Raw genomic sequence first — 23,647 nt, 5'->3', positions numbered from 1 at the left:
TTATGCTTGTCTGGTTTTCAAGTACAGTGCCTCAGACTGCATCTCTATGTTGTGTGAATGTAATAGGAGGGTTTTTGTGATGCCATATATTATTTTACATCTTCATGTTTGTTTTTTCTGCACAGAATTAGAGACAGGCATACTCTTTTTGGGTACTAGTGAGGACTCAGTGTGCTAGGAAGAAAAGATAATTCTAAATCAAGGTTTGCAAAGTAATATAATAATTTCAGCTTTCCCCACTTGCAAAGAATAGTCAGAGTACCCTCAGTCAGGGACAGATGCAAAAAAGTTTGTTATTTAGAGTTCAGTTCATGCATAGACCCAAATGTATGATGTAAAGCAACGTTTCTCTTTCCTGCAAAGACGTGATAATTGCATGTGGACTTTCCACTTTGTATAATATGGGTATTTCTGCTCTTTCTCTCCTTGCTGCACTTTCTGATGGTTCTGATCAGCTTATCTGTGTTCTGGTTGATCACAAGCCCTCTTAAGCTTCTCTGACTTAACACAAGTACAGCCTGGTGGCAAAAACAATAACCACCAAAAAAAGTGGTTAAAACTGACATTACTTCTGGAACTCATTTCAGTGGACAAGAGAAGGAGGTTGAAGATAGGTTAAACAGAATGTCAAAGAGTAGCAAGTAACTTCAGTGCAATGCCTTAACACTGATCGATAGGTTTACTTCATTATTTTGTCAATAGGAGCTTGGCAAAGCACGGCCCATTAAATCATTTTGGCATTGTGCTTGTAGCTGTGGTTGGCTCTGTCCATTGCCAAAGTATCTCTGAAGTTCGTTGCTTGGATACTGCTCCTTACCTCTGTCAGAAAGAGTTGAAATTCGGTAACTAGAGTTGGAAGAGGAAGGCATAATTTTTCACTTTTATGATTTCTTGGCATGAAATTGTGTACCATCTCATTAAATGCTCTTGATCACAGTACTTGTGCTTTACCTTGTCTTTTAGAATTGCTATGTATGAGCTTTCTCTGAAAAGAAAGGCACAGCTGACTCTGAAGTTGAAGTAATAACAAAATATGTTCTCAATAAAACATATTTTCATCCTGTGGTTAAAATATTTGAAGATACTTTGGAAAAAAACGTGGACAAGTTGCAATCTTTCTAAATTTCCCACTAAATATGAAAGATTCTTAGTCCTGAAATCAGGACTATGCAAGAGATGGTATAATGATTTTTGTAGCAGTTACAGGTTATTAATGAAGCTATCATGTTTTGCCTAAACTACCACCATTATTTTTCGCCTTTTAACCCAAGAATGAGTTAAAATGTGTTGGTGCTGTGTGTGTGTTGTATTCTTTTGTTTTAATTAAGGATCTGAAGTGGTAAAATGGGCCAGCATCACAGTTGCTGAAAATGGAAATGTTTGTTTTGCCACAGGACAGGAACAGTACAGTCAGCAGCAGTGCAGGCTCCTTCAGTAATTCAAGTTTTATCAAGGGATAAAGGGCTGATAAACTTCTTTCCTTCTCTCCCTTCCTTCCTTCTCTCCCTTCCTTCTTCTGTTGACTAACATTAACATGGCATTTACATGCTGTGTTGTGTAATGGAAGAACACAGTGCATCTTCACACTACATAGTGTTCTCCCTGTGTCTTTTTTATTCATAAAATGGCTGCTTCTGGATTTCCATTTTTCATCACTTTTAACACATGCTGTCTACCTGTGAGAAAATGTGGAATTTCAGGCCCATTCAGCATTTGATTTCTATGTTTATCTTGGTATCAAAAGCTACAGGTGTGGATAGTGTGTTTTAGTGGATTTTTTTAACACTGAGTTGTTGACCTGTCCTGAGAAAGTTCCCCCTTTTAATGTGTTTCTTGTTAGCTGTTGAACAGCCTGAAAGTAGCAATACTTTAATCTTCTGATAAGTTTTTTATGCTTTCAGAATCCCAAATTAATTAGTCTTCTAGGGTTAGTGTGATATTCATAATACTTACTACTCTTTTACAACTGTAGAATTTGCAGGAAAAGTAGTTAGGTGAGTAGCCAAAGTGCACAAAGAGGATATGTTGCAGAGTCAGGGATAAGAGGCCAGATTTGTGACTGAGTTCTTACCTCATTGTTCCTTGTCACTCATCACCAACTGAAGCTGAATTTGAACCAGTGACCTAGATGTGAAAGGACCCATAACACATTATTAGTCCTGTAAGCAACTCAGACCACTTGGTTTGTGTATGTCTGATATGTTGTTTTAATCCTATCTGAAATCAGAGTCCAGTCACTGTAAATGGTTTGCTAAAAGGGTAATCTTTCTTAGGGAGAGGCAGAAATGAAAATTTCGAACTGAATGTGCTATTAGAATGAAGTGGAATGTTACAGTGTCTTTTGGTTTTGCTTCTGATTGTGCTTGAGAAGGGAATTGCTTGGGTTATGTGTTAGATTAGTCAAGAAACCAAGGAAGCTGTTCATCTGATGTGAGACAGAAAGTTAATCTGATGAACAAGCTGAAAGGACATTGTCAAGCTGTTTCAGGCTCAAAGGTTGTCTTCTGTAGAATTGTAATCTAGTGCATGAGAACTTGTGTCCTAAAAATATGTTCGTTTTTTATGAGAACATTAATGGCTTTGTAAAAGCAGTGCTGGCTGTAAAATCCCACCACTTATGTACCAGTGTAAGAATTCATGAACTGTTTGTTGGTAATTTTTGCAGGAAATGGTTATGTCCAGCTAAATTCCCAGTGCATACTTCTGCTTCAAGACAGATAAAAAAAAATGCTTAGTTTGCTACAAATTAAGGTGATGAATAAAACACAAAAGTTTCTCTACCCATAGTCTGAGCTCTTGCATTCATTTGGTCTTTACATACTTGTCAGATTATTATCTGAAGGAGTTAAGACTAATGGTGTTTTTCTCCAGCTCTAAAATTCTCAGAGATGTAAGGCTGTTGCTTCTTCCCTGGGAAGCAAACTCAGTTTCTACTTGTAACTGCACCATTCTTACATAGCCATCTCTCAAACCGTGTCATCACAGGAGATAGACTGAAAGATGATTGTGAACACTGCTCTTTCACTTTCATCCTTGCTTATGAAATAGCCTCTGTTTAGCTCTTCCGGTCAGAGACAATTTCCAGTTTAAAAAGCCTTAAAGTTGTTTTAGATTGCAGGGGCGGTCAGACAAGCCCAGGACTATCACAAGAACTAATGCTTTATTACTTAAACATAAAAAGTAGCTCTTACCCAATTAAAATATTTTTTTAAATAATTAAAAAAAATAGATTTAAGCTGAATTAGGCTAAGTGAACACTAGAAAGGGAATGTAAATGTACACAGCAAACTATTTTGCATGACTGTTAATGGATGTTTTTAAACAAGTTATCTGGGGCTGTGGCTGTACTATTTTTGTTATTTTTGCAAGTTCACATGAATAAGTTTTACCTAATGTGAAAGGTCTTTAGAAATTAATTCTAAGCCTGTGTATTAGAGTGCTAGCTGGACAGGGAAATTTGTGCGTTTCATTTGTGTGCTGCAAAGAGATAGGACAGTATGACCTACTTGAGGTCCCTTGTAGTCCACCAGTGCCTGTCTTATTAATATATCTGCCAGCTGCAAGCTCTAACTTCCTCTCACAGACATAAAAGCCAAACTCAGTCTTTCTTGGAAAAAGCTCAGGAGTGTGTTGGTATGAACAAGAACAGTATCCCCCTCACAGCATGCACAAAGCGTCACACAAAAAAAAGAATGCTGTCTTGGGCTTCTTCAATCTCAGCTAGTACTTTCAAATATTTGTTTGAAAAAGTCAGAATTATTTTGTGTTTTAAATTGTCTGTAAACTTGTGCTAGCTCTGGGGAAGCCAGTGTTCAGTCTTCTGCCATTTGTGCTCATCAAGCAGTTTGTCATAGCATTGTATATTTTTAGTGCACAGTGTGAGAGCAATGAGTTTAGTCTGACCTTTTCAACTTTGTTGCTCTGATCTTGAATTCTTTTAAGCTGTTGCACAGAAGTAGGCTTTCGTGTTATGGAGACTGGAGAAAACTAAGCTGCTATAATATCTCCCACCCACAGGATTTTCCTACTTTAGCTTAGGAGCAGAAGATCTGAAGCTGGAATCTTTGGCTTCTCTTCCTTGCTTTGCCCTTGATTTCTAGTCATATTGTGATTAAATTGTTTTATTCTTCAAGCCTCAGTTTACCATTTTTTAAAATTTGGGGTTATATTTTTATTCTTCAACTTTTTTTTGCTTTCTTAATATTTCAGGATATACCTGGGGGAAAATAATGAGTTGACCTCTTCACCTCAGAGTAAGATCAGTTCTGTAGTTTATTACTTCTCTCTCTTCAAATCCTCTTTTTTCAGTCCTAGCACCAAACAGAGCGAAAACACTGAAGGAATTATCAAGTGAACTGAGGAGCCCCCAGAGATCAGAGGCTGTTGGTTGGTTTTGGTTTGTTTATTTATTGATTTATGTGTGCACTTAATGCTTAGGGTTGGATCTGCAGGTGACTTAGTTAAAATAAAAAAGAATATCCTGTGAGAACATAAACTTACCTGTTTTGCAGGAACTGTGAGCTTACAGATCAAGCAGCTGTTAAAAGGTTTCTAAAACACTTCCTCCTTGTAGTTTTAAAGCTAATGCAGAATAATGCATGTCCTAGTGAAGTGCTCCAGCATGATATGAATTTAAATGCACTGGAAAGTACCATAACACTTTGGCATGTTTTAGGGCTTTAGTGTTTTAGCTGAATGCTCTGTAAACTGATTGCAGCCTGGTTTGCACAATTTTGCTTGAAAGAGAAAATAGTTTGTCTTGGATCATTGAAGCAGTATTGTTAGTTAATTATAATACATTTTTGAATAAGACAATTCATAAATTAATATCCTATCATTTTAATATGAATCCACTCTGACTTTCTGAGACTCAAGTATTTGGAAATACCTACTAAAACCCTTCAATTTTGTTACCATTGTATAATCTCTTTCGAGGTTACTGGGCATGTAGAAACTCAAGAACCATGTCACATGGTATAAGTAAAGTCTTTTGACTGTGACCCCTCATGTGGATCCTGTGAAGCTTAATGAATTTTAGATATGCAAAAGGCAGTGAGTACAAATAACACTAATGGTATTGCCAGATTATTTGGAAGATGAATTCCAACAATTACACCATGTCTGTGCGTACTAAAGAGTAAATTTCCAAACTGAGACTAGTGTGCAGGTGTGAATCCTAAAGACTAAAGCACATGCCTGAAAAGGTAAAGAGGGGACCTTATCAATATGTTTAAGTATTTGAAGGGAGGGTGTCAAGAGGATAGAGCCAGGCTCTTCTTTGTGGTGCCAAGCAATAGGACAAGAGGCAACAGGCAGAAACTGATGCACAGGAAGTTCCATCTGAATATGCAGAAGAACTTCTTTACTGTGCAGGTGACTGTGCATTGGAACGGATTGCCCATAGAGATTGTGGAGTCTCTCTCACAGGAGATATTCAAGAACTGTCTGGATGCAATCCTGTGCAATGTGCTCTAGGATGACCCTGCTTGAGCAGGGAGGTTGGACCAGATGACCCATTGTAGTTCCTTCCAGCCTTGCCTGTTCAGTGATTCTCTAATGGAGTTCTCTTCTTGGTTTATGGCTTAAGAAGGTAGGGAAGGGCTACAATATAGCATTTGCCTTCTACAGTCATAATGATACACGGAAGTGTAGTGGCTTTGCCTCTGTGTTTGCTTTGATATTAATTACTACTTCTCACCTGATGGTTTGGTTGCCACTAAGGCACAATGCCAGCTACCCTCCCGTGATGGGACAGAACAGCTCCATGAGCCACAGGATTCTGCCTCCAAGTCTGAGCCTTGGGCGTTGTGACTTTAGTGTCAGAGTTGATAGAATTATTTAACTCACTGGTTCTTGTTCATGTAAGCTCAATAATGGAACAGCTGGAATTGTTTCTTTCTAATCCTTTATTTTGGTGCTGGACTTCATGTCTCAGCTGTCTTTTAAGAAATTGTTCCAGCATAGACCCTGTAACCCACTTCACCAGCCAACAGTGCTGTGGGAAGCCTTTTATTCCTTCAGTCTGTTCTGTCTTTGAGTTACTTCTCCGGCTTCAGACCTTTCATGAAAAAGATTATTAGGCCCACATACTCTCGAAGGTGAGAAAGGAGCTCATCTTCCTTCACCTGCTAGAAGTCAGCATAGTCCATCTACTTCAGGACAGGTAAACAGTGGGCACTGAAAAAAAGGGATAACCTTGATAAAACATGTTGGAGGGAAAAATGTGCCTCCTCAAAATACAGTTTGATTCTTGTGCTTCCACTGTGTTTGTGTTTCTTGTAACTCTGTGCTCTTAACAGTAGTAGAGTCTGCCCCCCAGTGCTTCAGTGGAAAGAAAAAAGCCTTTCTGATTGTTGAGAATGCCACAAGGAAGTGCACCATCGTTACAGGGCCTGGAACAAATGATATTAACCATTAGGGGAAATGATACTGTGATTGTTTCTGCACGAGGCAGGGTTGCGGTGGTATATGGAGCAGTTAGATTTCACAATAACAATGGTCATGTTAGCCTGTACTAATTTTGATGCTATATTTCACTAAGTGGGAAGTAGCGACGTAATAACATCTAGCCAAATTTTAACGGCTTTTTAATCAAAAGATAAGTCTCTCAGTAAAACAGTGTTACAGAGACTGTATGTGTCTATGGAGATGTCAAGCTGAATGACATGCATAATCACTTGATATAGACTATGGAAATGTTGAAAACTGTCAGCAGGAACACTCAAAGACCTCTATATATCAGTTTAAGAGAATCTCCATTCATCATTTCCTAATGGATGTGATGAGAGAATGCAAAGTTCTACTGCTTTGTTGTGGTTTCTTTCTGAAGATGTGATATGACTTACAATCATTAATCAACAATTTGTAATCCAAAAAGCCTTCAGGTACATTTGCTGGGAATCACTCATCTATGTAATTAGAAGCACGATAACAGAAGTGATTACAGTCATAGTTGAGTGGTTAGGAGTTACCACCTCTTAGCTGCTAAATGACTTACCTCGGCTGAAAAGAGGTGCGCCGAGTACGTGTTACACCTTCCAATGCAAAGTAGAATGGGTTTGCATGAATCCTGCTGCACAGACCAGTTTATTCCTGTGTTCCTGTAACTGCAGTAAGATTGAGAGCATATATGTGTCAGTCAGTGAGTTTCAGTGGATGGCATACAGCTGTAAAGCATTGTAGCAAGATTGCAGTTGGTCATTTCCTTATGCCCTATGTTTAAAAATAAGATTAACTCATACTACAGTGTGGGTGAATAATGAACTTTTTCTGTGGTCCTGCAAATCAGTGGTTCAATTCAGAAAAATGAGACATGGTTTGGCTCTAAATTCCTTCTGCAGTCTTACATTGCACCCCAGTGTTGCTGGAACTGCTCTAAACTAATTTATCTTTCAAATTGCATTGTAAAAAATGAATTCAAGGGTAGGAAATAGCTAAACACCACTTGTCCCTGTGCACAGTGACCAGTTAAATTCTGTCTTAACTCACAGTGGATTCTCCTTAAATCTGTACAGAGGTTGAGGAAAAAAAATTAATATTTATGATTGAGTAGCATTTAGTCCCATTTCTTCTGCAGTTTTATAGTACCAGCAATGGATCTTTCTTCTCATAGAACTGGGAAGGGATCGGGAGGATTTTGATTTATGGGAAGACATAACTATGGGAATCATATTTGTCTTGGGGCATTACATGAAGCATATGGCTCACCTGCAGAACTTGAAGCAGTTAGAAGTGACCCTAGGTGCAGGTGTTATGCCAAAAGGGAAGGCGAGGGTGAAGGGACAGAGGATACTTTTAGAGTCAGTTGCCTGTGTTCGAGTTGCAGTTCCAGCTGGGTTTCCTCTGGGTTTACTGCAGGATGTTTGAAAAACTGGCTCCTTGTTAATCTCAGGCAGCTTCTGTGATTGATGATTCCCCTTAATCGTAAAAAGAGCACATGGGTGTTTCTGCTTAATTTGTGTCTATTTCCTGCTTTATTATTGTAATAATGATTTATTGTCTTAAATTATGGAAGTTTTATAACCTCTTATCCTTTTTTGGAGGTTGAAGCTGGGCGCTCTGGCATGTGAATGAACTTCTTCCCAGTGACAGTCTACTCCTAAAATGTTACATTCAAACCCAAACATAACATGATAATAAAAGACAGTATATAGTTGGTGGATTACCTCTTAATTTAATTAAAATAGAGAGCCTTGAGTATGAGCAGATTTTGCGCGCTTCATAGAGACAAAATTAATCTAATCTAGATTCTGCTAGTCTTCTCATAATATCAGTTATACTAAAAAATAAAATTAAGAAATATTTGGAGAAAAGCAACCCAAGTGGTCACAGTGCAGTACAGAAAGATGGGTGAAGAAATGGTAGAAAGAGGAAATACCTGGAGCTTAACTAAAGGAAGGCTATGTTTACATTAATTTCTGCTCTCCTAAAATGTCCTACTGTTGCTCCAATCTCCTAGGCAAGCCACAGTCTACAGAAGATTCTGGCATGAGTTGGTGCTTAACTACTGCCAGGAAGGGTAGAAAAGACAATGGTTCAAGTATGAATAGCTGCACTGTTAACAATGGAAAATTTGTCAGGAAAAGGCAAAACAGATGCTACTGCTGGGTAAACAGCCATGATTCTTTGGGAGTAATTTGAGCCAGTCTGATACCTGGCAGGGAAGTTGTTGTTTCAGGCTGGCACATGGATATGTAAGGCAGTAGTTTGGGCATGTTTTAGCTGAATATCCGGAAGTTGTTTCTGAGTGTGAAATCTGTTAGACCAGCTGTTCCCAAATGGTTTGTGTTTGTGCCCCTGTTTCTGGTGGTGAACTCACCCCAGCCAAGCTTGCGACCCCAAATACTAACATAAACAATCACATCTCTGTCAGTCTTGTGACCCCACTCTGTGTGGCTGTGACCCTGCTGGAGGTTACAATCCCTGGTTCGGGAATTGTTGGGATAGACTGTCAAATAGTCCTGCTGGGGGAGCACTGATATGCCCCATCCAGGCCAGGATCATCACAACAAATGCCTTCAGATCTCACAGTAATTTGTTGGTTCCTGCCACTAGTTCGAGACTGCAGCTTATTAGAGCTGACATGTCACTTTGGTACATCAGGAACATCTTGGAGATCAAAAGGTCATAGTCCTCCCACGCTGCCGCAGTCTTTCTTCATGGACTTGCCTCTTCGTCTTGCTTCTCTGTCAGCTGGCTGGCAGCGAGCCCTGGCGCCTTCATGGCGTGGCTGATTCGACCACGACTGCTGGATGTGTACCAGCTGCAACTTCTGCCCCAAGCCAGCCTTTCTAAAATGGTTCTCCCTGAATACTCCTTGCCTTAATGAAGGGATTGATGTCTATCTCTCTCTGCTGAAATAATTAAAAGCTATATAGGGAACTGCTAGTGGAGGTGGGCTAAGCCTTCCTCTATATTTTGTAAAACTAATCCTGTTATTCATATACATGTACATATGAGCACAGTCATACAGATGTGGGATGCTGATAGAGAAATAAACAGAAGGTGGCCTTGTGTGATTGCTGGTGTAGTCTGCAAGACTAGGGTCTTTGATAAGCCATGCAAACAGTCTCCTTAACGTAAAATGCTGTTACAGATGTCCTAGTTAGAGATCTGATTCTTAAGCTTTGTTCTTCTTCAATTTTAAATGGATTTTGTGAACAAAAATGAAAATAGATTTCAAATTTGCTTTTTTGAAAGCATTTGTTACCATAATTTAAAGTAGTAACATTTAAATAGCTAACTGATAATTCAAGGCCTTTGACTTCGTAGTTTACAGTCATGGATATTTGACAGTGGCACTGTTGCGTAAATCCAAGAAGGGGAGGAGCCTTCAACAGATAATTTATTTTAGGTACATTTTTTCAATAGATCCTGGAAATTGCCAATGATGACAGGAAGGAAAGAGGACGATATGGTGCAGAAAAAAATCTTATCATTTAGATGAAAACCTGCATTGCATAAAATTATCCAAGAATTCAGTCAGCATAAGTCTTGTGTCAAAGCTCTGTGTGGAGTGCTTTGTTTAAGGATGTTGCTGGACTGGTTTTCTGTTAGGCAGGTGCATAGAAAGCATTACACTAAATATGAGAACAGCAAAGTCAAGTTGTGGAGTGTGTAAGCCACTCAAGAAAATAGTCAGAAAATCTTATGTTACAGGCTGGTTACTGCACATGCCACTCCCAAATGAAAAAATTGTTTGAAACAGCGTCTGTAACTTGATTGTCCCTTAAGCACTAGTTACATGTCAGAAAAATGGAGTGTCCTTCATCTGTCCAGGTTGGATTTGGTGTACAAAGAAGCATATCCAATTCATAGTACCTCTTAGGTAATCAGATTAATATCTCCTGAACTGAATTTACCCTTTTGATACTGAGTCTTTCATATGCCATGTTTCACATATCACGTTCTGTTGAAGCTCTGCAGCTCTTCAGTAATTTTCTTGAAATCTATATGTGGTATGTCTGCCCTCTTTTGAGCTGTTCTTGGGACATGCATCAATTAAATATGTTTCTGGCACTCTCTTAATGGCATAGTTTCCCTGGGGTCAAAAAGTGCTCCAAAAACTGAGATCATTTGTTTAATTTAAAAGCAAAAGGGTATGGAACTACAATTTCAGGCTTCAACATCTGTGTTCCTGTAGCATTGAAGGACTGGGGAAAAAAATCTTGATGTCTTACACACAAAATAAATAAATTCTTGAGTTCTTAAATATGTGATTTCATCCAGTTTTTTGCTTCCCTTGCTTATCTTTTAATTTTTATTCCATTTTTTAAATGATAGATTTTCAACTTGTCAAATTTCATTGTTTGTTGGTTTTGCTTAGCGAAACAGAAGGCTGGATTTTGTTTTCTGGGTCTAAGGAAGAACTGTAAGTGATGCAGGATGGTTCTTAATTAAAATTAATGATAACCAATCTGAATACAGAATTCTGTTTTAAGTCGTTGAGGCTTTCGGCACTAGGACATTCTGGGAATGTATACTGTATAGGAGTTCCTATATTTTTTCAACTACACTAAAAGTAGAGGTACTTAAATTACCATGTTCTACCAGATCGCTCCAGTAAGATTCATTCTGTGCCTCAAATATCTTTTAGCCTGCATCTGCAGTGGTGTTTCCATTGAGATTTTTGAAGCAAGTCCTCAGTGATCTTTGCTTGCTGCATGTTTGTTCATTTTGTGGGATGGTTTTGATGTGCACCAACTAGAGAACTTTTATAGGAAATTAAACAAGATCCAGTAGTGCTCAAAGCCATTGTGAAGGCAGAAGAATCTAAGCTAGCGGCTGGTCATCAAGCCACAGTCAGAGCAGGGATGTTCTCACCAGAGCAAGTGAGTTTGGAACAGAACAATGATGCACTTCCAGGGTAGCTATAGGGGAATCAACACCAACTCTTTCGGCCGTCTGACACTGTTGTGCCAAATTATTCACTATTGGAGACTTGCTTCTTAAATAAAAATATAGAATGTTTTCTCTTGTGTGTTTTATGTAAGTCAGGCAATACAGACCACTTCCAAAGATCAGTAGGAGGGGTTACTAATAAGCTGTAATGCTCGTTGCCTGACTTGTGGTTACTGAGCTCTGGTAATGCTTGATTACAAGAAACAACAGTATGCATTTCAGCAGGGTAACAGCTCAAATCCTTGCTGGTAGGATTTGACAAGCTCGTCTGTGCTGAGCTGCCGTGTCTTTTATTTACTGTTGTTTATGCTATGAAATATGACATTTTGCCTGCCCTTGGCACATCTCAGCTGCAATAAGCATGCGCCCCAATACCAAGTTCCTGGATCTGGTCATCCTCAGCATCTGCTGATGAATGCTCTTTCTTAAGTCCCACCCACCTCCCTTTTTCCTTGCTATTTCCTCTGTTTTAACTTCAAACTGATAATGTTGATGTTCCGTTTTAAGACTTGAAACGGTGGCTGTTACGTTTGAGAGTTATGTTACCCACTGAAAACTGGTACCCGCTGAAGGACAAGTGACTAAGAAGATGGGCCATTTAAGCTTTAGAAGTCTGTAAATCTTTTCTTGTTAATGTTCTGTAGGAATGAAATTTAGGATAAACTTTAGTGCTTTCAAGCTACTATAGTGCCTTGTCAGTGACCAAATCTGAATCTCAAGGGGAAGAGTTCACGGTGTTTCAGGTTAAATGCCAAAAACCTCATGTGCCTTGGAGCCTTTAGTTTGTTCTGTTGACTGTTCACCAGAATCCTGCAAACTAGCAAAGATTGGTCACATTATTTTCCTCCAGGTTAGTATGAGGTAACTCCAAACAGCATGGGATCAACCTGTCAAGTCCTTAATGGCCTTAGAGTTTATTGTCATGGCTTACAGTCAAAACCTGCCCAGTTCTTTTCCTGAGGGTGCATCTGCTTCTTAGTCACCACTGTGATTGTCATGTGAGCCAGCATGAAATGAGCTGTTGAGATCCAGAGGGTTCCAGCAGCAGATGAGTCACAGAGGCAGAGAGGTCAGTACAGGCTAATCTTTCTAGTATTTACCACACACAGTGTAAATATATCCTGAGATGAACCTGCCTTCTGTTAAAATGAAACGTCTTTTGTCTAGATGAGAAGATCCTATGTGTGAGAAGAGGCTCTGTCACCCTAATGCCATTCTAACAGAGTAAAGGACTTTGAAAACTTATTTTAGTGAGTTGTGGATTTCCCTTAGAGATACCTTGTTTTCCTCATTTATTTTAAGAAGATATTTGGCTCCAGCAGGCTGAATAGTAATTTTGAGCAAGTTGAAGTCACATGGAATAGGGTAGGGTAGCTCTGCCCATGCAATATAGGTCAATTTTGAGTTTATTATAGCTTCAGCCCAGGATTTGGTGATTGTTCTTTCTAAGATGGTAGAAAGTCACCTACACTTTGGTGTAGTGCCATTTTTAATCAAATGCATTTTAAACAAATAAAGAAATGATTAGACCTTGGTGTGTCTGTAAAACACTAGATTTTCAGCAGACTTCAACATTTTAAAGTACTTATTTTGATTGTGCTGAAAATTTTTGTGACAACTATGGCTTCCATGAAAACAAAAAAGTGTTTTATCAGAAGTAACATGTTCTGTGGGGATATGTTTTTGCTGGTAAAATAAAAATCTTGAAAACAATAAAGGAGACAAGGCAGAGGTTTTTGATCAGAACTAGAGACATGCTACACAAAATGACATCTGGGTTATTGTCTGGATGTTTCTTTTTTTCCTCTCTCTCATCATTCTTGCACCCTCCCAACCAAAAATGTTGTTTTACAAGGTTTTACCTTTGCTAAACCGGTGAAGAATAAAACAGAAGTAAAACTGTTTACCAGTCGACCCTGCTTCTTTGTTCCATATGAAATTATGTGGTGCTTGTCTTGCATTTTGAATAGGTAGCTGTGGTATTGGCATGCCGTATTCTAATCACTCTGATAAACAATTCCTTGCTAGTGGTTGCCTTCCATACAGTGGTCAGCAATTCCTACACTCAATGATGCCATTGAAAATGTTTGAGATTGCTGCCCAGTTTCAGCAGTTTAATTGTTAATGATGTGTTATTGCTTCAGAATTTAATAGTTGTTTCTGGTTATGATGAAGTTGGTTTAAACCTGCAAACTTTTTAAAACTTCATTTGTTGCTTCCTCCTTGCAGTGTGGTTTCCTCCTTTCCTACCTTCAAAACATTGTGGTCCAGGGTGTTGGGTGAGGTGACATGTCCTATTTTACACTCAATTGGAAAAGACTGCGTCATGGGCACTTGAAGCTCCGTGGGGTTTTCTTAGTTGAGATGCTCAGATGTGGCTTCCTGTCATCACCTGATTACTTTGAATGCTAAAATGATCTTGTTACCTTTGGTATTATTGTCTTAAACTTAAGAAGAGAACAGGCATAGGTTTTAATGTTACCCCTGTGTGCTGCCTGTTGCACAGTGAGCACAGTGATGATCAAAACATTACACGGCATACCCTCATAGTAAACCTCAGAAGAAAGCCTCTTGTTTGTCTCATGGGCTGCTTCTGCTGCCTTTCCAGTCTTCTCTCCATCTCTAGGGAGACAATTCCATATTGTTTCAATTAGCAAGGAAATCATACTCTTATTGACACACAGGTCTTTCAAAGATTAAACCAAGACATCAAGACCATACCAATCCATGTCAGTAAAAAGGAGAGTTGTGGAATCATATGATGCCCTGACTGGTGGTGGTCAGTATAAACTTTTCAGGGCAGAGACTTGTGCCTTCAGTGTCTGAGCATCCTGTTTCTGTTACCTAAAAAACCAAATGGTGATAATTTCTTTTGTCCATTTTTATCTTTGTCTCACTTGACCATGTAATATCAACAGAGTTAATATTAATAGAGTATCCTTCCTCTTCCCTGTTTCCAAGGACATTAGACATGTCTTGTGCTTGCAGGTTCTGCAGTTGAAATTGTCAGAACAAATAGACCGGGAAACAAAACTTTAGATGTTTCTCCAAATCGCTTAATTCACCAGCCACTGAAAATGACCCTGCCATGCTTTCCTGCCATTTCCCAATTCCTTGCAAAGGGAAACAATAAAACAGCCATATGGTAGATGTGTTCAGTTGGAGGGCTCACAGTCAGCTTCTTATCTGATGGAACTACGAAGTTCAACATACAAAATAGTGTCATTCATTGTTTATCCTCAGAATTTTAGCAGAAATGTGTTAAGCAGTGCTCAGCAGGATCACTGTAGCCTACCTGTTTGAAAGAAGCTGGAGATTTGGGTTACTCAGGTTCTAGAGTACATGTTAAAATGGCTTGAAAGGCATAAAGGTTTTCTGATTTGTTATGGTTTGGGGTTGTTGTTTTATGTTATAAATCAAAGCTTAAAGAATCGGACCCTTCACTTTAGGCTTCTGGATAAATTGAAGTATGAAAAAATGTTTTCCTGTACATTTTTTCTTACTTTTAAAAGAACTGTGCTTTCTTCCCTTATCTTCCCATTTTCTTTGTATGATAGTCCTTAGTAACACTTCGAGGTACTTCTATGTTTTCTTCTGCATTTTTCTGACTGCCTCTTTCTTTCTTTCTTTCCATCTACAGTCTGAACACTACAGGTTGCCCAAAGCAGTTGTCCTGTCTATATCATGAATCGTTTTCAGAATCTGAATGTCCATCTTTGGGCAGGAGGTAGGACAAGAGACCTCCTAAGGTCCCTTCCAGCTGGAAATGTTCTAGGAGCCTATGATGCTACATTTTTGTCTGTTCTGTACTTTTCTTTATTACTGTAATTTTCTATATATACTCTTCTTTGTTATGCTACATTTGTTATACCTCTTTATTAATTTATACACAGGGTTACACATTTTGATGAATCTCTAATATGTACTTGATCTATTAACTGGAGACTCTTTCAGAAGACAGGGATCTTATTCTCCTGATAACTAACTCCCTAATTATAAATCTTTGTACTTTGTTGCTGTTAAATGTGCTGATGGTTTGAAGATTATCTTTTCTGCCAACTCAGGTTAGTAAATACTTAAATTCTGAAATGGAATAGTGCTGCTTGATGGCAGGAATAGAAAAATACTTTCTCTTCTGGAGCCCTCTGTCTGATTTCAGAATGTTTTGAACAGAACTTGAAGAAACTAGTTTTTTTTCCCCAAAATCTGAATTCTGCAGATAGGGTAATCCTGTTCCTCTTGAAATGAGCAATGAATTTTTTAATGGAAAAACTACTTATGTTGGTAAGACCCAGCTAGTGATTAATAGCATACATACAGACCTAGGACATCCCAAACTTTGGCCTAATGAGAGACCTGACCTGCCAAATCTTTTGCAGTACACATCCCCTTGTAATTCACAGCCCACTTCTCTCCTCTCATATTAATCCCAGGATAACATTAAACTGCCAGTAAGTTATAGCCTTCAAATGTTGACATTCCTTGAAAAAATAACTGGGTGTAACGTCAGTGGTGAACTTACTGTAACTAACCAGATGTAACCAAGGTGTGTTTAAAAAGAGTGTTTTAAATTCCACCTCATGGTCATTTCCCTAGCACCTAATATAGGCAAGATGAAAAGAATTTTGGTTTTTTCAGAGTATTGACACAAACAATTGTGCCTTCTACTTGCAACTGTGGTTAGGACTGTACTTTTTAATAGATTTTAGTGTTACTGTAAGGCACTAAGCTAAGCTCTCTGCAAACCATAGTCTCCTTCCTCTTGTCCTTAGACTGTCAAACACAAGCAGTGGTTGACACAAGCTGTTCTATTGGTTTATCATTATATTTCAGCTTTTATCTGGAGACTTCACATCCAATCAGTCAGCGTGGAAGCTCAGGCTCCCATTTAGTCCTTTGCTGAATTTCTAAAGTTGTTGTGAAGGTCATTGATGATGTAGCTCCTGCAGTATGCAGTGAAACTGGTAAGTTGGCAAATTAATTTTGCATCAGACTGTAAACAACTGTCTGATGGTTATAACATTCAGCTACTACTGACCTGTGCTGGATGTAAACCAGTGACCTAAAGGTGAAACATTTCTCCTAGAGAATGTTGGTTTCTTGACTTAGGCCAAACTAATGACCCAGCAGTGAAAACTGTATTTCACTCCATGGCCAAAGACTGAGTCAGAGACTCTGAGTAACCACAGTCGATAGACCACAGTTTTTTAAGCTTTAATGCACTTGGGCCGAAAGTGCTTGGAGAAATTGCAACAATAACCTGGCAGATAGACCTGATTTTCTGACCATCTCTTACTAAGAGTTTCCACCAGCAGGTTCCCTGTGGTTCTAGACTTAAGGCCCTGTGTATGATACGTATATATATTTATGTGCATAGGTGTGTTTATACCAAGCTATTTTGATACTTATATTAGTTTATTTCCTTGTTAGTGAAGATTGAATGTGTATGTAAATGAAGGCTTTTGCTCTCTGTCCAGACTGTTCTCCCAGCAGGCTTACTGATAGGATAATCCGGTATATCCATGAAGTTAGTCAGTGACGATTCTGGGGAACCTGCTTCTGGCCTCAGAATAAGTCTTGGAGGAGACAGGTCACTGATAAGGAAGTATCATCCTGTTTACACTCACATGCTTGGGCAACCAACATTGCAAAAGGTAACAAATAAAAGATAATGTAACTTAGTTTTTAAAGTTTTACCTTCGGCCTTTGGGCTTTACAGATAAATATCTGATGGACCATCAGTGGACTGGGTAAGTCCATGTGTTACGTGCCTCTTTACTGTGTTTTTTTTTTCGAGATACAGTCTGTTGCCCTAAAATGCAAGTTCTAATATATACTGAAGACAATTATAAATGCTTGTGACTAAAGACAGTTAATAAAGTGGGTGTCCATATTACCCCAAATGTCCAAATTATTTTAAATATTAGTGCATACAAGAATGCTGGGATGTTAGAAAGAAGGGGCACTTTCCTTCTAAATACCAACAGCTACTAGTAACTTTTTTGAAGACTAATTTTCATTTGTGAATTTAATTCTGTGGAATGGTGCCAGATCCATTCTATCAATGTGATTGATGGTTTCCCAGGCAATTTCCAAGATGGACAGCAGGACCAAAGGCTTTCCCCTTTTTGACTTACAGCATACTTGCATGCAACTTTTATGGGACATGTTCATGGCTTAATGGGTTATTCCATTTCTCTTCTTGTCTGGTTTTTAGCTCCTTTTTAAAGATTAACCAACATTCTGTGTAGTTCTACCATAGCCAAATAAAGGCAATGTAAATCAGAGGAAAGAATGGAAGTTTGCGCGTACGGCATAACAGCCTTAAAAACCATGATAAAGAGATTATCCTGGGGTTGAAAAGTAGTTGAAACTTTCTCAACAGAAGCTGTCTTTCTAATCAGCTCTGGCAAAGATCCTCTTAGTGGGATCCTGATATGCTTTATCAGGATTGCCAAGTAGAAAGGAGGAATTCTGTTTATTACTGTACCCAGGACTGGTAAGCTTCTTCTGGAATTTGTATTCAGTTCTGATTCTCAGAGTTTGAGGAGGGTATAAAGATACGAGGGGAGACCACAAAAAGCAGTCCATGTTGTAGAAAGTCTTTTCCGTGTAAGGCTTTAGGAGTCTGGTGACAATGTGAGATTACAGAGGTACTTATGCTTGGAATTGCTATTTGGCAGTTCAGTCTTCTCAGTTGTATGGGCAAATGTGTAAGAGTGTGCAGTGACTGGAAGAAGTGGTAAACTTCAGCCTTAGAAAGATATAGCTTCCTAGCAGTACGGGTGACAACTTTGGAGCAGCTCACCTGTGAAGCTGATATGCTAGTTATTGATATATTTAAGACCACATGGAACATCTGTATAGAAACACTCTTTAACCCAGCTTCTTGGGGTGTAGACTAGAGTAGATACTAAAAGAAAACTCTGCTGGCTCTGTGTGCTGCCGTGATTTTACTGTAATGGAAAATGAGACTGGAAAATGAAAGGCCAGCTAAATGCAGTCCATTCGATATGTTTTATAGATGAAGGCATAAAACTTTTTTTGCAGTGTAATCATTGGGTTTCTGAACAGCCTTGTCAGAACCTGGCAAAGAAATGCATCTGTGGAAGAAATTAAGATCTGAAGTCATCCTAAGGCATGAAAAAAGTGCATACTTACAACTCTGCGCTTCACTAACAATACTTATATGAGTTTTTCTATAAGTTTTCATGGAGAACTCCTTCCTTTTTTTAGGCATTATGCCTAAGGAATAACTTATTCCTGTTCACTCATAGCATGTTAAGTTTCTGCATGCAGTGACATGTAAGCTTGGTGAGGTGCACAAAACAGCCTTGTGTATCTGTGCTTTCTTCTGAAACGTACCCTCACAGAACTTGTGGGTTTTTGAGAATGGATGAATGGGTGCAAATTACAGTTTCCGAATATATAAAGCAGAATTCTTGTACACATAGTTCTTGTGGAAGAGCTTACCTTTCTTTTTTACTGACTCTACAGGCAGAAGTTTTCATAGCCTCTCACTGGATACAGCTTTTCCTGGCCACATGCTGCTCAGTCCTTTGCGTTTGTAGTGGAGATCAAAAGCATAGAAAGCTCCTTTGAGCTGTGGCCAGTAATATTTACAAAAAAAACATTCACTGAGACACTAAATGGCTCAGGAACCCCTGCGTGTTTACTGGTGTGCTGGATGCAGAGAGTTCAGATGGAAACTACAGGTCAGATTTGGAAGATGTGGGGTAAGGTGTGACTGCTGCACTGTTCTTAGCAATTCAAATTGATTGCTGTCAGTGTCATCATAAAAGTTTTGCACTTGTGATCTATAGACATCAAAAATATGTTCAAAATAATACCTGCCTCTAACTGAGTGGAATTTCTGAATTGTACTGCGACCATCAGTGTCTTCCGCAGCAATAAGTAAATGTGTTTATCTTTGCTCTCTGGTTCTGTATAGTTAGATCATTGGTGTGAAAAGCACTGATCCAGTACAGAACGAGCTCCTGATTAGCCACTTAGGTAAAGTGGGATTTTATTCTTTTCTGGTTATGTGACTATCAATGGGTTATAAAAAGTCACCTTTTTTGAGGACTGAGTTCAGTTATCTTTTAAGCAGAGGCATAGTTAAAATAAAATAAACCTTTGAAACAGTGATGGTGTCCAAAAGTCTTTAAATGCTGACACTGTAAATTGACTACATGTGACTGCTTTGCTAAATCCTAGTGAGGGGGAAAAGCCGAGAAGAGAAGAAACTATAATATTTAAGTTACTTGATCCTCGGGAAGTGCTCAGATACGTGAGCAAAGCATCTTAAGCCTCATGAATTTATGCATTTATTTTCAAACTTGGGAGTTTGACAGTGCAACTGTGTGGCGGACTCTGGCACACAGAGATGGTGTCCCAAACAACAGAACAGCATGTTCAGTGATCGGGGAAACTAGTCCTGTAGAGAAGTGAAACCAGAAGGTCTGTACTACTGACTGACTGAAGAGATCTCGCAGAACGCATCTGTCAGCATCACGTTACATATCACAGAACCATGTTAAAATACGTCAGTAAACATTTTGTGAATAATGAGCATGTCCCAACATCTCCTATCAGTCTCAAGAGCCTGATCAGTTACAAGAGGAGGAGGACAAAGAATGCATGGTCTGGGTTTCCCTATCAGATTTTTCTCCTTAGCAGAAATGGTGGTCACTGTAAATAGCTTGACAATAAGAATAGTGATTATGAAAATAGCTGCTGTAGCCATGGCTCTTGAAATATTTGCTGATGTGTGAGTCCCCAGTGCCCTAGTATTGTCAACTTGCAGCGTAGAACCACCAGGACTGTGCTGGCAGCCTGGAAGGTGATCCTCAGAGGGAAAAAGAAGGAATTAGTCTTTAACACAGTAAAGTAACATCCAGCTTCTAATGGACATGGGTTAGATGAAGACATGTTGATGACAGGAATGGTGGTCTGTGGAAATGCCTGTTAGGCCAAGCTCTATCAGTGGGCTACAGAGTAACTACACCATAAACTGGTAAAGAAGTGGCAGCAACTGAGGCAGTATGTACTCAAAAGACAGTAAGTTCCCAGCTTATTAAGAGCTTTAGGACTAGAGGAAGCCCTTCTAGTTGAAGAACATAGCCTAAATGCACAAACCTCTTTGAGAACAGGTAAACTCTGGTTTACACCTATAGATGAACGTGTTGTGATACTTTTCACAAATTAGCATATTCCTTGAAGTCCCCATTTAGGAGTTGGCTCTGGTTATTTGAAAGTAAAACATTAAGTTGGTTTCTGGATCAACTTTCTGGATAGAATTTGGAATAGTCTAGTAGAAATATGTGTGTTCTCCCATAATAATAATGGCCAGTCTTCGCGAACGAAGATTTTGGGAAAGGTCTTTTACCTTTCCAGCCTGCGCAATGGATTTTTTAGGTGAGACACAGCATGCGCTGAACTGAGCCCACCCTTTAATCCTAAGGTTCATCTACCGGGGCCAAGCAAGCTTGGACAATGGCAGTGAGGTCCTCAGGACGTAGGTTTGTTTAGAGTGTCCTTCTCATGGATGGATGGCCTCACAGGGCTAGCGAGCTCCATCTGCCCGGGGGACCGGGGAATCGAACCTGGGTCGCAGCGGTGAGAGTGCCGCATCCTAACCACTAGGCCACCAGGGGTCCCTATGTTCTCCCATAGTATGTCATGTTAGGACAAGGAATGTTTTTACCATGGAACCATTTAAAGCAACAGGAATGAGCCTTGGATCCTGCCTTGCCAGCTGAAGAAGTACTCAGGATCTCACTTGGCAATCCATGACTCATATAAAAACTTTTGCTAAGACTGTTTACAGAAGTGAAATTTTTTCAAATGAAGTACTAAATCAAAAGATGGCAAGCATAAACCACAGGAGAGACCCTCTGGATTTGTCTTTCCTTTGGGTGACCAAATTTGATGTGTTTTGGATTGATGAGATGACACATAAAGGAAGCTACTAAAAGGGAGAGAAAATTTTTGAAACTGCTTCATCCAGTTCACCCTGAGAAAGCACAGCTTATGTCTCTGCACAAGTTTATACATTCTGACTTGTGTAAGAACTTCTGCTTGAGTATTTTTTAATTTCTGAATCAAAATTAAATACTAGCTACAATGCTGTAACCTTTAAAATGTTCTGTGAATGAAGATGTCTCCTTTGTGGGGGCATGTTTCTTATTCTCAAGCCTTATGTTATTTTGGGTTGTTCCTTTTTTCCCAATAAGTACCTCATAATAAAAACCAGATCAAGCCTACATAGTAAGAGGAGCTGAAGGATCGCAAATGAGAAGAGATGAAGGAATTCTCTGTCCACTTGAGAGGAACTGGGTACTTCTTTCTCAACACTTCTTTTCCAACATCTCCAAGCCCTGCAATGTTTGGAAATGGAATTCAGATTAAAAGTGGCCTTCCTTTGTGATTTTTGTGCATTCAGAAAGAAGTTATCTGTCCTGCAAATGACATGTTCTTGCTACATCTGGCAAGAAGGCAGGAGAGCCAGCAAACAGAGGCTGTCGCTTGTGTCTTACTGTGAATTAACATCTCATTTTTCGATTGGTTTCCTGTTATCTGTCAGAACTCTCTTGTGTAACTTCAGTTCTTCCAGAAATAACTGTCTCTCCTGAGTATCTCATGGTGAAGTGGTGGTTTCAACTTCCTTTTGACTGAGTTCCAACTTGAGGGATAATGGATCTTTCTGTTCTCTTTGGTTGCTGCACTCCATGCTCATCTTCATAATTATTACTGAAATTGCAGAAAATGAATTTCTTTTCCAGTGCATGCAATAGTCTCCTCAATGTCTGTAAAAATAGTTTAAAATGTTCAGTTACTAGCTTGACTGTGTTACAGATTGTGTTCATTGCAAGTGCTGTCCTGTTCTATTATTATTTCACAGTTGTTCATACCTGATCATGTGTAAACAATTCCATATAGAAATGCACCATCATCCTTGTCCTAAGGCATCTTTTCAGAAAGTCAAGGAGGTGAAGTTGTAGAGGACAAAACTGTGCACCACAGAATGCTACATTAATATAGTTTCAGAGAACATGCTTAATAGAGATAGTTTCTCCAAATATGATTTTTTTTTTTTTTTGTTCTGGGCTGTTGAAGAGTTAGAAAAAAGGAAAAAGGAAGTTACTTAGTAAAGTTAGAGGAAACTCTCAGCTTGCATTTGTAAAGCCTTTTACTTACCTGCTTTTGCTGGTCTAAAAACATTTTAAATCCCATTTCCATACTTGCTCAAGCTAGGCTTCTTCAGAAGACAGGAGTATCAAATTCTAATTGTGCAGTTATCTTTCAGAATACATGTTCTTCAGGAGATGAGTGTCTGAAACAGCTGTGACTTTCACATTCCATCAACCTGTCCTAAATAAACACAAAGCTGTTTTAGTATATAATAGAAGAGATAGATACGTATGTGCCTGTGCATATGTGTATACATGTAGATAGATTAATTGATAACCACTCAGAAGTCTTTTGCAATTGATCTCTTGGGGCTCTTGGGACAACTTGGGTGAATGATCATTCCTTTTATGTTTTTCTTCAGAGTTCTTACGCATATTCTAAAGGATATGAGGGCAGTGTATAATTTACTTTATTGTATGAGGAGGAACTTTTAAAAGAGAAATAATATTAGAGGATAGATCAATCAAATAAACCTTCTAAAGGAACACTCTAATATGATTAGGTCTGTTTTTACTAGCCTGTGTCATCGCTAGGCTTCGCGAACGAAGATTTGGGAAGGGCTCTACCCACTTTTCTTGCAAGCGCGTTGGTGGCTAAAAAGGCCAATACGAGAAAGGCATGACCGGTTGCAAAAGACACAGCAGAAAGACTCCTTAGAGGGTATATTCTGCAAGGCTCAATTCTTTCTGCGTTGTCTTTTCTCCTCAAGGGTGAATCTACGTGCTTTCTCAAAAGCATCAGCAGCGTTATAAATGGTGTGTCTCCAGGCCTCCCGATTAGAGGCCAGAGTGGACCAGTTATGGTGATCAATATGCCTGAGGCTGTTGTTGCTTCAGGGAGTCCTTGTATCTTTTCTTCGGAGCTCCTCTCTTGCGGCAGCCGGAGGCAAGTTCGCCATAAAGCAGGATCTTAGAGAGGCGGTGGTCCTTCATCCTGGAGACGTGCCCTGCCCAACGCAGCTGCGTTCTCAGTAACATGGCCTCAATACTTGTAATTGCTGCCTGTTTGAGAACAGATGTATACTAGCCTGTGTAGTATCAGAACTAACGACAAA

The 23,647-nt window shown here is 39.2% G+C and overlaps 1 protein-coding gene and 1 long non-coding RNA gene across 13 annotated transcripts in view; one reads left to right on the top strand and one right to left on the bottom strand.

Annotated features, from left to right (window-relative positions):
- The window catches only part of RAD51B (RAD51 paralog B), a 439,031-nt gene that overhangs the window by 173,624 nt on the left and 241,760 nt on the right, over positions 1–23,647 (top strand). For 11 of the 12 annotated variants that reach the window (XR_003538278.1, XR_003538276.1, XM_027708196.1 and 8 more), the window contains exon 9: positions 4,309–4,386. The exons of the other annotated variant lie outside the window; for it this stretch is intronic. Coding sequence is in view for 9 of the 11 variants with exons in the window: in XM_027708196.1 (XP_027563997.1) it covers positions 4,309–4,386 (78 nt within the window). In the remaining 2 variants the exon portion in view is untranslated. The remainder of the gene's footprint in view (positions 1–4,308; positions 4,387–23,647) is intronic. 12 annotated transcript variants of the gene reach the window in all.
- Positions 6,150–12,379, bottom strand: LOC113980989. The gene is made up of 4 exons (XR_003538292.1): positions 12,332–12,379; positions 7,708–7,916; positions 6,998–7,166; positions 6,150–6,392 (listed from the first exon to the last, which is right to left on the bottom strand). It is a non-coding gene; the product is annotated as an uncharacterized LOC113980989 (long non-coding RNA).

The sequence above is a fragment of the Neopelma chrysocephalum genome, unplaced genomic scaffold, assembly GCF_003984885.1.
Source record: "Neopelma chrysocephalum unplaced genomic scaffold, ASM398488v2 Primary Assembly neopelma1_24, whole genome shotgun sequence".
In the NCBI taxonomy this organism is placed as follows: Eukaryota; Metazoa; Chordata; class Aves; order Passeriformes; family Pipridae; genus Neopelma; species Neopelma chrysocephalum.
The sequence above is the reverse complement of the archived record's forward strand: the minus strand, read 5'-3'. Positions and strand labels throughout refer to the sequence as shown.